We start from the raw sequence: 14,849 nt of genomic DNA, 5'->3' as shown, positions 1-14,849 counted from the left end.
CTCTATATGTCTTATATGTGGTGTGTCTCGTGTTATTATCTGAGGTTTAGGGAAATGAGCTTAGCATGTGCGCTCCTTATGTTACTGAGAAAAGCATTGCTCCGCAGCTCTACTCACCGCCTGAGGAGGAGGTGGGGAGATCCATGACTGGAGGGTGGAGGGATGACATGGGAGGGGGTTCATCTCAGAACTAAATGACCCACATCACTAGCCACAAACCAGACTCCCCTGCCTGGAGAGGGACACCAGATGGCGGCTACACTGGAGAAGGTCTGTACCCACGGGAGGGGGGCAATAGATAACAGCTGTGCATGTATGTAATGTATAGATGAGGATCTCAGACAGTATCACACATCATAGGCTTAGATACATGCTATCAGCACACAGTATCACACATCATAGGCTTAGATACATGCTATCAGCACAGTGTCACATCATAGGCTTAGATACATGGTATCATCACACAGTATCACACATCATAGGCTTAGATACATGCTATCAGCACAGTGTCACACTTTATAGGCTTAGATACATGGTGTCAGCACACAGTGTCACACATTATAGGCTTAGATACATGCTATCAGCACACAGTATCACACTTTATAGGCTTAGATACATGCTATCATCACACAGTATCACACATCATAGGCTTAGATACATGCTATCAGCACAGTGTCACACTTTATAGGCTTAGATACATGCTATCAGCACACAGTATCACACATCATAGGCTTAGATACATGCTATCAGCACACAGTATCACACATCATAGGCTTAGATACATGCTATCAGCACAGTGTCAGTGTTGCACATAGGCTTAGATACATGCTATTGCAACGCCCGCGCCCTAGGGGTGTTATGTGAGTGTAATGGTGGCGATGTGCCGAGTGAGGGTAGTAGTACTCACAGTTCAGTTGTCCCCTGGGCTGGCCTGCAGTGAAGGGGAAGACAGCACTAAATCCTCTGGGACACTCTCTATTAGGCCTCTTTAACACGGGCAAAATGCGGGCCGCAATGCACGAGCACAGTCCGTGGGGCAGCCGCAGCGGATCGCAGACCCATTCACTTTAATGGGTCCGCGATCCGGCCGTTCCGCAAAAAGATAGGACATGTTCTATCTTTTTGCGGAATGGAAGTACGGGACGAAACCCCATGGAAGCACTCCGTAGTGCTTCCGTAGGGTTCTGTTCCGTGCTTCCGTTTCGCATCTCTGGATTTGCGGACCCATTGAGGTGAATGGGTCCCCATCCGTGATGTGGAATGCCCATGGAATGGCACCCGTGTATTGCGGATCCGTAAATGCGGTCCGCAATATGGCAACAGGGCGCACACGCCTGTGTGAAAGAGGCCTTACAGGGAACACCAGCTAGATGGTGGTTGAAGTGCCCTTGATGGTAATGGGTATATTTAAGGTGCTTTGGCGGCTGGGCCCCTGTGTTGTTTGTGACGCCAGCACCGTCAGGTGCAATTAGGAGATGGAGAGGAATGATGAGAGAGGCAGTAGTTGAACCAAACAGGAACTTTACTTTTAAATTGTAGTTTTGCAATAAGTATCATCCAATAGCAGCACTTTGTCATACATCAAGAGGGTAAAGCTGCAAATTCCAATAACAGGCTCAGTGAGGTGGTGTATGTAGGTTCCAGCGCACGCTGTATAAGGGTGATGATCTTACTTGTACTTGGTTCCTGATCTTGCTCTGGTTACTCAGCTTTTCAATAATAGTTTGGATCCTCTGTAAGTAAATATTCAGCAATATTCAGTGCTTCATTAATTGGGCTACCCAAGGGTGTTCTCCCTTATGGCAGGCAAACTCTCTGCTCCATTCTTTGAAAAGGTTGCACAAGATAGAGCAATTATTCCCTTAGTCCCTGGAAGGGTCCCTAGAAGAAGTATTACATTAAAGGATCAATAAGTCCTAGTCCTGGACTACAAAGGTTGAAGTAGCTTCACTCCCCGGGCAAGGCCCAGGAGGACAGAGCCAAGTCTGGCTCCTCTCCTTCTCTCACATCTCCCTCTAACTTCCTGTGTGCTGAGCTATATAAATGGTGTGGAAGTGACACCTAGAGGCGGATATGTGTAGTGCATTGAACCAGCCTGAAATGGGAATTTAGCAGCTGTGACAAAGCACACAGTGTCACACATAGGCTTAGATACATGCTATCAGCACACAGTGTCACACATAGGCTTAGATACATGCTATCAGCACACAGTGTCACACATAGGCTTAGATACATGCTATCAGCACACAGTGTCACACATAGGCTTAGATACATGCTATCAGCACACAGTGTCACACATAGGCTTAGATACATGCTATCAGCACACAGTGTCACACATAGGCTTAGGGCTCATTCACACGACTGTGCAGTTTTTTTGTGGTCCGCAAATTGCCGATCCGCAAAAAAATGGATGCCGCCCGTGTGCCTTTCAGAATTTGCGGAACGGAACAGGAGGCCCATTATAAAAATGCCTATTCTTGTCCGCAAAACGGACAAGAATATCACATGCCTCATAATTTTTGCGGGGCCACGGAACGGAGCAACAGATGCGGACAGCACATGGAGTGCTGTCTGCACCTTTTGCGGACCCATTGAATGGTTCCGTATACGGACCGTATGAGGAACGCCGAATACGGCCCGTATACGGATTGCAAAAAACGTTCATGTGAACGAGCCCTTAGATACATGCTATCAGCACACAGTGTCACACATAGGCTTAAGGTGCATTTACACACGAAGATAACCAGCAGATCGTTGGGAAGGAAACGTTCCTTCCCCACAGTCGGCTGCTCGCTCAGTGGAGGTGAAGCTCTGCATTTACATGCCGCGATCACCTCCACAGTATGAGGACGAGGGATCACTCGTCCTCAAGCGGCTGCACTGTTTCTGGGCCAAAGATCGCTGTTTAGACCGCACGACCTGCTGCCAAGGAACGATGATTGATGTGCCTGTACGAACGACAGGATATCCCGATGAACGAGCGTTTAGTTTGTTTACCGGGCGATTGGCTGCAGATTGTCGGGAACGAGGGTTCGCAGGCACGTTCATTCCCAATAATCTGCCCAATGACTGCACAGTGTAAATCCACCTTTAGATACATTGTATCAGTGCAGATTATAGGCTTAGATACATTGTATCAGTGCACAGTATAGGCTTAGATACATTGTATCAGTGCACAGTATAGGCTTAGATACATTGTATCAGTGCAGATTATAGGCTTAGATACATTGTATCAGTGCAGATTATAGGCTTAGATACATTGTATCCGTGCACAGTATAGGCTTAGATACATTGTATCAGTGCACAGTATAGGCTTAGATACATTGTATCAGTGCACAGTATAGGCTTAGATACATTGTATCAGTGCACAGTATAGGCTTAGATACATTGTATCAGTGCACAGTATAGGCTTAGATACATTGTATCAGTGCACAGTATCACACATAATAGACTTTTCTTAAAGGGATTAGGTTCCTGTTGATACGAAGGGTCGTTGCCGTTCAGTGTCCATCCTGCGGAGACGTTCTGCTGACACACAAGCATTTTTATCCCCATATAAAAGACTTGATCCCCCAACCGACAAGGGTTTTTTGGGTGCTACGCGGGGACAGTTACATGAACGTCTGCACAATCCTTGCCCCGTTTAGCATTTCATGGTAATAGATTGTTTAACTGATCTGAAGGAACGGCCACATTCTGTCTGATCAGAATCTTATCTGTATGGCCGGCTTAAACGGATTGTCCTACAACCAACACAGGATAGGAGATAAGTGCCTGATTGGTGGGGGTCCAACCGCTGTTGCCCCCACTGATCATGAGAACAGGGGCCCGAGTTCCGCCATTTCAATGCAGCATTAGTCACATACTGTATCTGATGCCACCCCATTCAACTCTGTAGGACTGTGGGAGATAGAGTTGAATGGGGTAACATGGGGCCCCGTTCTAAAGATCAGCAAGGGTTCAATAGCTGGGGCCCACACTGCTCACGAGAATCAAGTATGAGATCAGATACTTTTACCCCGTCCTATAAGGGGATATGTGATTGTTCTGGGGCAACTACTTCAAAGGGTTTCATGGCAGAAAAAAATTATTACACTGGGTCCTAGTATTTAGAATATGACCCCTGATTGCCTCAGCACCTGTGCCATCCAACGTGAAGCCGCGTCTTTCCATGCCTGATGTCAGATTAGATGAAAGTCCATAGGCGGCAAAATCTGCTGCATTTACGGGTGAAATCTGCAGTGAAAATCTGCATTAAAAAATTAACATGCTGTGGATTTTAAAAATCGGCTGTGGGGGATATGATATTTGGGGAGGTTAGGCTGGGGTGTCGACTGGACGTGTTTAGGAGTGTGGCCTAACTGGGAAAACTCGCACTGCGGCCTCTTGCACACGACCGTATGTATTTTACGGAACAGCTGACCCCTAATAGAACAGTACTATCCTTGTCCGTAATGCGGACAAGAATAGGACATGTTCTATTTTTTTGCGGAACAGAAATACGGAAACGGAATGCATACGGAGTACCTTCCATTTTTTTTGAGGACCCATTGAAATGAATGGTTCCGTATATGGACCGCAAAAAAAAACCTGAACGGACACGGAATGAACATACGTGCAAGAGGCCTGCCAGTGAGTGCAGTACATGGCTGAGCCTGGGACTCCAAGGCAAACTGCTGTGGAGGTCCGATCACCTGAACACTGCATGGTATGCCCTTAGCCTTAGGCCTCATGCATACGACCGTTTTTTTTTTGCGATCCGCAAAAACAGGTTCCGTAGTTCCGTGATCCGTTTTTTCTTCCGTAGGTCTTCCTTGATTTTTGGAGGATCCACGGACATGTGGACATGATTTTTAGAAGCATAATACTTACCTGCTGCGGCGCATTGCCTATAGCACAGACCTGTCACTTACCAGAAGGAGGAGCACCCGGCCGGTCACAGACATCGAAGGTAACTATAATGCCGCAGGTGAGGTGAGGCCGCACTCGCCACCAATGATGGGGGAACGTGATTTTAACCTGGGGGGGGGGGAGGTGAGGCCACACTGGCCACCAATGATGGGGGAAGGTGATTTTAACTGGGGGGGGGGGAGAGGGGAGGCCGCACTGGCCATCAATGAATATAATATTGGGGAGGGAGGGGGGCCACACTGGCCACCAATGGATGTAATACAGGGGAGGGAGGGGGGTCTGCCCCCTGCTGCCTGGCAGCACCTGATCTCTTACAGGGGGCTATGATACGCACAATTAACCCCTCAGGTGTGGCACCTGAGGGGTTAATTGTGCAGATCACAGCCCCCTGTAAGAGATCGGGTGCTGCCAGGCAGCAGGGGGCAGTTATGTACACAGTTCTTAGTATATTCTAACTTGAAGCGTCCCCATCACTATGGGAACGCCTCTGTGTTAGAATATACTGTCGGATCTGAGTTTTCACGAAGTGAAAACTCAGCTCTGAAAAAGGACAGGTCATATTTTTTTGACAGGACAGGAAACACGGATCACGGCCACGGATGAACAACGGTGCATTTTCCGAGTTTTCAACTGACCCATTGAAAGTCAATGGGTCCGCAGAAAATCACGGAAAACGGAACAACGGCCACGGATGCACACAACGGTCGTGTGCAGGAGGCCTTAGGTGAGGTAACCTAATGTGCAAACCTGTTGCCCTGATGGCAGGTATTTTTAAAGTTACTATTAACTTGTAAAATGTATTATATTGCTGCTGGACCTAAATAAAACCAATACGTGATAAAATACAAAAACAAAGTATAATAAACATGTACTAATTGAGGAACAGACTGGCACAGAGGCGAGAGGTGGATTAACCATGTAGCAGAGTAGAGGATAGGAGCAGAGCAGGATGTTACAGAAGTCTAGGTGGGAGATGATGAGGGCAAGTACAAGAATTTTTTTTTTTAATATAAGGGTGAGGAAGGAGCAGATAAAAGAAATGTATTTGAGCTGGTGGTGTGGTATGAAGGATAGGGTAGAATATTATCCTAAGGCAGTGGACTTGTAAGACTGGAGAAAACGTGGAGCCGTTATTCATTAACATTAATTGATAGGTCTGGTAGGAGGTCTGACTAAGATGGGGGAAAGATGATGAAGGTAGTTATATCCATGTTGAGTTTTAGAATGTGGGAAGAGAAGGTTTTAGCTGATAGATACTTTGGAAGAGAAAAAGGAAACAGCTGATAGACACTCTAAAGAAGCAGAAGGAAGATACAGTTGACAAACAGTCTGGAGAAGAAGGAGGATACAGATGATAGATACTCTGGGGGAAAAGGAGGATAACGCTTATAGACACTCTGGAGGGGGGGGGAAAAAAAGAGGATACAGCTGATAGACACCCTGGAGGAGAAGGAGGATACATCTGATAGACACCCTGGAGGAGAAGGAGGATACAGCTGATAGACACTCTGGAGGAGAAGGAGGATACAGCTGATAGACACTCTGGAGGAGAAGGAGGATACAGCTGATAGACACTCTGGAGGAGAAGGAGGATACAGCTGATAGACACTCTGGAGGAGAAGGAGGATACAGCTGATAGACACTCTGGAGGAGAAGGAGGATACAGCTGATAAGCACTCTGGAGGAGGAGGAGGAGAAGGAAGATACATCTGATAGACAATGGAGAAGAAGGAGGATACAACACTCCAACACAGTGCACAAAGTAATCACAGGCGTAGGTTTAAATGATAGCAGAGGTTTTCCTAGCAAACAAGATGCCCCTGAGCCCCAGTGCTTATTTCGTACAGGTGTTTCCTCTGGAAGGTTCTCGTTTGAATCTATGCTATGCCTATGTATATCTGCTGTTATTTTGTGCATCGTGTTGGTATTTTTCCTTGGTGATATCTGTTTATTACACAGGTCCACTATGCCAAATTTTTATCGGTGGATTAAATGAAAGAATAGATTGTTGGCTACTGGTTGATAGAATTGTATTATCTCTATATGATAAACTGGTACATAAGAAGATACCGATATTATATATGGCACATGGTAGGTGGTGGCTTTGTTACGGATTTTGAATTAGGGCCGAGGAGCTTTATGTTAGGTCTTTGCACAGTGGCTACAACGGGGCCCTCTAACGGCCCAGGCCTTGCTTGCCAGTGTACATGCACAGAGTAATGTTTACTGTGTGTGTCCTGGCGGGTGAGGCTCAGGCTTTAATGGATGGCAGACACAGAAGTAGGACTTGAGCCCATGTCCGATTCCTGTGTCTGTCATCCGTGATGGCCCAGGCTTTATACCCTGGTCTCATACTTTCCCCAGTGATGCAGGGACATCATTGCACCAGCTGGACTTAGTAGGAGAGAGCTGAGCAGAGGATCATCCCCCTGGCCAGTGAGTGCTCCTGCTCAGTCCCAACAGGCCTGATGATGTTGTTGCATGGCTCCTGCTGGGGAGAGGGGCTAGGTGGGTATTATTTTTTATTTTTTTTATTAATGCTACAGGGACAGCACTAATATAAGGGGGGGACCGAGTGGGCAGCACTACTGTAAAGGGGGGCACTAAGTGGGAGCCCAGGGATGTGACCTGAGCGCTCTTTCCCTGAGAAGGTTGATGATCGCGCAGGCTGCAGGCGGAACTGTGCCTGCGCGAGTTTTCTGGCCGCCGACAGGAAGAAGGACGGGGCATTTCTAGAAGGTAGACGGTGACGTGGGGAGGGGGCAGAACCGTTTGCCGGGGCTGTGGGAGGTTATTTGAGGATCAGGAGGCGTTCTTGGGCACTGCAGGGGGGCGTCACTGGGCACCGGAGAAGGAAATAAAACGCCCCTCTGGGCACCTTGGAGCCTTATTAGCATATCGTTTTGTCCTTTTATATTAAAAGGACAAAACGAAATAAAGTAAAAAGAAGACTGCAGGAAATAAGGTACTTTAGTGAACATAGCGATGGTGACAGCTTAAAATGGTAAAAGCAGGTGACAGAATCCCTTTAAAACGTTGAGGGCTCCATGTGACTGAGCATCAACACTGGAAACTGAATGGACTTGAGGCAGGACTGGTAAGTCGCTGCCAAATCTTGTATAGAAGATATACAAATGAGTAAATTCTGTCATATGCGCGAGACCTGAAATCTACGCCAGCAGTTTCTTGGCATAAATTATAATACAAATAAAAATAAAAATAGGAAGTACATCAAAGTGGGCTGAAAGGCCTTGTGGAATCGGTTAATACTAAACCCTGAAGGAAAAAAAACCCCACAGAAAATCAAATACCATGAAAATAAACTGGCTCAACACAAATGGTTAGGTATGGCAATGTAATAAAATATATGGACCCTACGCATCAAAATAGCAAATAGGAAGCCATATATAATCCATGGAGCAATAAACTGATGAGCAGCACAACTTCATATGTTAGAGTATACTGGTTTGGTGGCTCACCTCCCTTCTTTACTGTGGATAAGGGGCTCTGACCTTGTGGTTCACCCTGTCAACTGAGTAGAATCCGGTTATTTGTAACTATTGTGGGATTCGCTCTGAGGCAGGGTAAGCGGACGCAGAACAGAGGCAAAAAAACGGTTTGTAAAACAAAACTTCAGTGTTCATTCACACACAAGGCAAAAACCAAGCGACATTTTTCAGTCTTGGTGTTAGTTCACACAAAGGAAAGTCCAAAGAACAAAACTGTCACCTTGTTGGCCGTTTTATCCCCAGCAGGTCCACAGCAGGCTTTAGGAGGCCTGTTTCCCAGCGTGCGGCTCTCACCCCTCCAGCACGGCACCATGCCTCAGATGTCTTTTAAGGACAGCTAGGTGTTGTCAAAACCCGGACCGGCACTTAAAATCCAGTCTGGTGTTTGACCCCACCTGGCTGCAAATCAGCCCAGCAGCACACACTGGGAGGAAAATACCTGTCCTCCCAGACCATACCCTTCACTGTGTCACATACCACCCCCCCCCCCCCCCCCTTGTTCAACCCTGAGGGGGTGAACACTCGCCAGACAATGTATTCGGGACAGGGCATCCGCTTTTCCCTGTAACCGGCCTGCCCTGTGTTCCACTGTAAATTTAAAGTTCTGTACGAAAAGGAACCATCTGGTGACCCGGGCATTTTTGTCCTTGGCCTGGCTCATCCACCTGAGAGGGCAGTGGTCAGTCACCAAGCGAATATTTTCTCCCCAACAAATAATAGCAGAGAGACTTGAGTGCCCACTTGATAGCCAGGCACTCTCTCTCCACTATACTATGCCGGGTCTTGGCTGGGGTGAGCTTACGACTAAGGAAGACAATGGGATGCTCCTCCACGTTAATTTCCTGGGACAGTACAACCCCGAGACCTACGGTACTTCGGAGCCATCAGTCTGTACTATAAATTCCTGCTTGAAGTCGGGCGTCACCAAAACCAGGGACCCACACAGGGCCGACTTCAAAGCAGAGAACGCCTCTTTCACCTGATCATCCCAGCGAACCATCACGGACTTATGTCCCTTCAAAAGTCCTGTCAATGGCGTGGCTAGAGTAGCAAAGTGGGGGACAAACCTCATGTAATAGCCCACCATCCCCAGGAACGACTTTACTTGCCTAGAGGTGACAGGTCGGGGCCAATTCCGTATCGCCTCTATTTTGTTTACTTGGGGTTTGATGACTCCACGCCCAATGACATACCCCAGGTATTTAGTCTCTTCTAACCCTATTGCGCACTTGTTTGGGTTAGATGTCGGTGAAGCCAGCCTTCCTAAGGGAGTCCACCACAGCCTGTACCTTAGGTAGGTGACTTTCCCAGTCGGTACTGTGGATAACGATATCGTCCAGGTACGGCGAAGCGTACCGATGATGTGGATGGAGTACAATGTCCATTAGCCTTTGAAAACAGCTGAAGTCGTTACAGAACCGCAATGTCCCATCCGGCTTGGGTATTAAGACGATTGGACTGGCCCAGTTCGAAGGGCGAGAACCCAGTAGAGGCCTGGGGAACCTCTCGCACTGCGAACATGAGATAGGGCAGTAGAAGATCCCAATCCCTCCCATGTTTAGACACCACCCGCTTTAACATGTTTTTCAAGGTTTGATTAAACCTCTCTACCAGGCCGTCCGTTTGCGGGTGATAGACGGACGTCCGTAATGGTTTGATCTGTAGTAGTTTACCTAGTTCCCTCATGACTTTTGACATAAAAGGGGTCCCCTGGTCGGTCAGAATATCGCTAGGTAGGTCCATTCAGGAAAACATCTCCATTAACTCTTTGGCTACGAGTTTGGCGGAGGTATGTCGCAGCGGCACCGCCTCCGGGTACCGAGTGGCACAATCCAGGACTACCAAGATGTGTTTGTGCCCTCTAGTGGACTTCAGTACTGGTCCTATGAGATCCATAGCGATACGCTCGAATGGAACCTCAATAATCGGGAGAGGGACCAGGGGACTACGGAAATGTGGTTGGGGGCTGGTTATCTGGCAGGTTGGGCAAGACTTGCAATACTCTTCCACCTCTCTGAACACACTGGGCCAGTAAAACCGCTGTAGAATTCCCTCCTGAGTTTTCTTCTGGCCCAGTTGTCCCCCAACACAAGCTTGCGATACGCCTTGGGCACCACCAACTGTTAAATATGCTAACCCGTAATTGATTTACCCAGCACAGCTTCTCCTGTTGAAGCACAAAACGGGGGAACATAGACTCAGTCCCCGGTTGTTGCGGCTCAACTACTACCACATTTTCCCAGGCCTGAGATAGAGTGGGTCCTGGTGCTGTGCTGTACCAAAATTGTCTCCAGAGATGTTGAGGTCTGCCAACTCCAGACCCGGCGGCAAATCCTCCACGTCTCCCACCATTACATTCAGTGGGGTTAGCTCCCCCCCTTCCACCGCACTAGCGGCCACCCCTACTGCTCGCCCTTCGGCCTCAGGTTCCCAGGGTTCTGGTTTCCCCCCTGAGCAAGGCCATTCTATTGGGGCAGCTCTTACCAGGGACACCAGGCTCCCTGAGTCCAGCAGTGCCACCGCCAGGGTATCTCCCACTTGCACCTGGCACAGGTGACTATTGACTATCTCTCAGGGGTACCGGTTGCACACAGCCTCCTGGCATACATTGAGGGGCAGTAGTCATAGTTAGTGTCCATGGGAGCCCTTATGTGACCAGGCTCTTGACACTGCCAACAGACCATCGGAGCTGGGTCTGTAGGGAGTATATCCCGAGCGGGTTTTGCTGGCCTTAGCCGCCTGGTCAAGGGTGGAGATTTCCGGGGTTTAACTAAAAAAAAAAAAAAGAACCCCCCTGTAGATTTCTGGTGGCTCCATAACGCTTCACCAGGTAGACCATCTCTAGAGCATAACCAGAGTACAACTGGCCGATCCAGTGCTGGAGAGGGTACGGCAAAGCCCTCCAGAACACATCAGCCAACAGACGGTCCAGCATAGCAGTGGGACTCAGTACGTCAGGCTGCAGCCATTTTTGCAACCGGTGTAGCAGATCATAATACTGCAGTCTGGCGGGTTCAGCCGGGTTAAATTCCCACTGATGCACCCGCTGGGCCCGGACCAATACATTCACCCCCAAGTCTTGCCAGAATCTCACCCTTTACGGTCAGGTAGTTGGCCGCTTGACCATCTGGTAGGTCAAAAAACACCTGCTCGGGTCCAGACGCCAGGAACGGAGCGATGAACACAGCCCCTTGGTCTCGGGGTAACTTCTCCCGCCCGGCCACCTTTTCGAACACCGCCAGATACATCTCAACGTCGTCCGATTGGGTCATCTTAGGGATCACCGCACGGAAATCTTTCCGGGCATCGTGGACGTTCTGGGACGCTCCTGCCGCTTGTAACGCCATCACATGCTGTAATAGCAGCTGGTTAGTTTCATGCTGCTTGTTAGCCTCCATGAGGGCTTTCATGACTGCCTCCATTTTGTCAGGGGACACGGGTCGTAACCTTGCCAGCTTGATATAAGACATACATCCGAGCCCAGAAAAAACTTAAATTTTTTGGCCTTCTGGCCAGCCTCACTGTGTGTGCCCGCTCCAAGCCTCCAATTGTGGGGATTCGCTCTGGTAAGGCAGGGTAAGCGGACACAGAACAGAGGCAAAAACAAAGCAACATTTTCAGTCTTAGTGTTCACACAAAGGAAAGTCCAAAGAACAAAACAATCACCTTGTTAGCAGTTTTTCACCAGCGGACCACAGCAGGCTTTTGGGGGCCAGCGTGCGGCTCTCAGCCCTCCAGCACGGCACCATGCCTCAGATCCCAAAACAGAGACACCTTGCTGCTGAGCCCAGCTGTCTTTTAAGGACAGCTAGGTGTTGTCAAACCGGACCGGCACTTAAAATCCAGTCCGGTGTTTGACCCCATCTGGCTGCAAATCAGCCCAGCAGCACACACTGGGAAGAAAATACCTGTTTTCCCAGACCATACCCCTCACTGTGTCACACTATGGACAGGCACACTTCATTTGGAGAAATCCAGATAAATCTTGTTATGTCATTCAAACTCTCGTTTCTTAATAAATAAATTGTTCTAAAAATTATACTGAGTTGTAAATAATTAATTAAAATGAATTGCAATTCATTATAATACTATGCAGAAACCTCACTATCTATTGTGCGGCGACCTACTTATTTCCTCTCTCGTCATACACAATGATTATGGGGGTGATAAGAAAATAAAAATGAAGAATGAAAAAAATACAAATACAAATATATAATCATTATACAATATAAAATATATAAAAAATATAGAAACATGAATATTTGTTATAAATTGATACTCATATGACTGTATAGTTCGCCTGTAGCACAATTAGGCTACTTTCATACTCGTGTTTTGGCTTTCCGTTTGTGAGATCCGTTCAGGGCTCTCACATTTGGTCCAAAACGGATCAGTTTTACCCTAATGCATTCAGAATGGAAAAGGATCCGCTCAGAATGCATCAGTTTGCCTCCGATCAGTCTCCATTCCGCTCTGGAAGCAGACACCAAAACGCTGCCTGCTGCGTTTTGCTGTCCGCTTGACGAAACTGAAGCAAACGGATCCGTCCTAGCACGTATTGAGGATCTTGGAACAGTGAAGAAAGATCAGTCAATACCATCAAACGGATAGCGTCCTGATATACGATATACGAGTTCTATTTATGAATGAGCTGTTTAATTGCAAACTACAAATTGCTATAAAGTATCTATTGGAACTGCAGCTGGTGCTATAATCAGTGATACAAAATACTCATGGAACTGTTTGGAGGCTAGGTCAGTCAGTAAACTAACACAAAATAATTGTGCTACAAGCGAACTATACAGTCATATGAGTATCAATTTATAACATTATTTTTATATATTTTTTAAGTATTTTATATTGTATAACTATTATATATTAGCATTTTTATTTTCTTATCACCCCCATAATCATTGTGTATGAAGAGAGAGGAAATAAGTAGGTCGCCGCACAATAGATAGTGAGGTTTCTGCATAGTATTATAATGAGTTGTACAAAAAGGGAAAGTCGTCCCTCCAAGGGAGAATGGTGCAACCGCACCTCTCACCGGAGTACTGCTATTATCCCCTTACACACATAGACAGACACAAGTGGGACCCTAAATGCGTGTATCCCGCGGGGAGGCAGGTCACGCCAGATGGGGCCCCTCGGGCAGACCCTTGTTCAATATGTGTGGACCCCAGGGGTCAAGGGGAACCACACGTGATGGTGAAGATTAACGTCAGCGTCCTGTTTAGCAATGTAAGGACCAGGACGATGCCTTATGAGGGTAAGAAAGAAAGGAAAGATCTTACCGGTAAAGATTCACAGGCGGCAGCGTTATTCGCCGAGCTCAAAATGTTGCTGGAAATGGTGGACACCTGGTATAGTGGTAATAAAACCGTGAATGTAATGGATAAGTATGCTCACCTGGCCCTACGTGTTTCATCAATTGAACATACCTATGGGTTAGTCATAATAGACCCCATGAATCCTCAGGGGACAAGGGGGTAACACTAATGGTAGCTGTCCTCGACTGCGCAGTGTAGATAGTGTATTACTGAGCAGGAAAAGGGGACAGGCTAAATCAAGCCACTAGTGGTACGTGGCATATTTTCACTAAGGCCGACCTTAGCTGCAGAGAATAAATAGAGCAATACTAAGCAGATAAGGGGGAAGCGCAGACTAGCTCGGACCACTTAATGATATGTGGTGTGGTTCTGCTGTGTGCCTGGAGTGCGTATGGCAATATCCAGGGGTACTACCTGTAACACCCTCTAAACCAAAGTATTATGGTAATTGTAATACACTAGTTATGATATACTATATCTGCTGACCCCTAGTGGAAAAAGGGGCCAGCAAACGATGCACCAATAAGCATATCCAAACCCTAATAGTGTAAACTGTATCTACTTACATTCAGCCTAGGATGCGTGTGGCAGTCATCTAGCTGTGCCGGCATCAGACAGGATGTGTCATGCCGGCAGTGTAGCGTTGGAGGCGGAGATTAGTTCGCGCATGCGCGCGCGAGACATGGCCGTAAGTGTGACGAACACATGAGCGCAGGAGCTGTCCTACTGTTATGAGTGTCCGTCGGTGCGTGCGCCCTGCTATCGCAGGGAAACCTATAGCAATCAGCAGGTGCAGAGTGGGCGGGCACATAATGGGCAGGTTCAGCACATCGCTCAGTTGGGCTGAGTGGGTGCAGCTGGACAATGTGTCAGTGTCCAGCTGCTACAGAGCCATGGGGTCTATTATGACTAACCCATAGGTATGTTCAATTGATGAAACGCGTAGGGACAGGTGAACATACTTATCCATTACATTCACGGTTTTATTACCACTATACCAGGTGTCCTTTCAATCACCCCGGCAGGGTCTTACAGGGACCTTAGACCAGGGTGAGGTTCCGGACATTGCCACCCCTTGCGGGGCACGTATCCCGTGGTA

The 14,849-nt window shown here is 47.6% G+C and overlaps 1 protein-coding gene across 1 annotated transcript in view; it reads left to right on the top strand.

Moving 5' to 3' along the window:
- The first annotated feature begins 224 nt into the window (after window positions 1–224).
- Window positions 225–14,849, top strand: part of DHPS (deoxyhypusine synthase) — an 86,263-nt gene continuing 71,638 nt past the window's right edge. The window contains exon 1 of the mRNA XM_044278935.1: window positions 225–270. Within this exon, the coding sequence (XP_044134870.1) occupies window positions 250–270 (21 nt within the window). The 5' untranslated portion in view covers window positions 225–249. The remainder of the gene's footprint in view (window positions 271–14,849) is intronic.

Source organism: Bufo gargarizans, chromosome 2 (genome assembly GCF_014858855.1).
Source record: "Bufo gargarizans isolate SCDJY-AF-19 chromosome 2, ASM1485885v1, whole genome shotgun sequence".
In the NCBI taxonomy this organism is placed as follows: Eukaryota; Metazoa; Chordata; class Amphibia; order Anura; family Bufonidae; genus Bufo; species Bufo gargarizans.
Note: the sequence above shows the minus strand (reverse complement) of the source record. Positions and strands in the feature narration are given on the sequence as shown.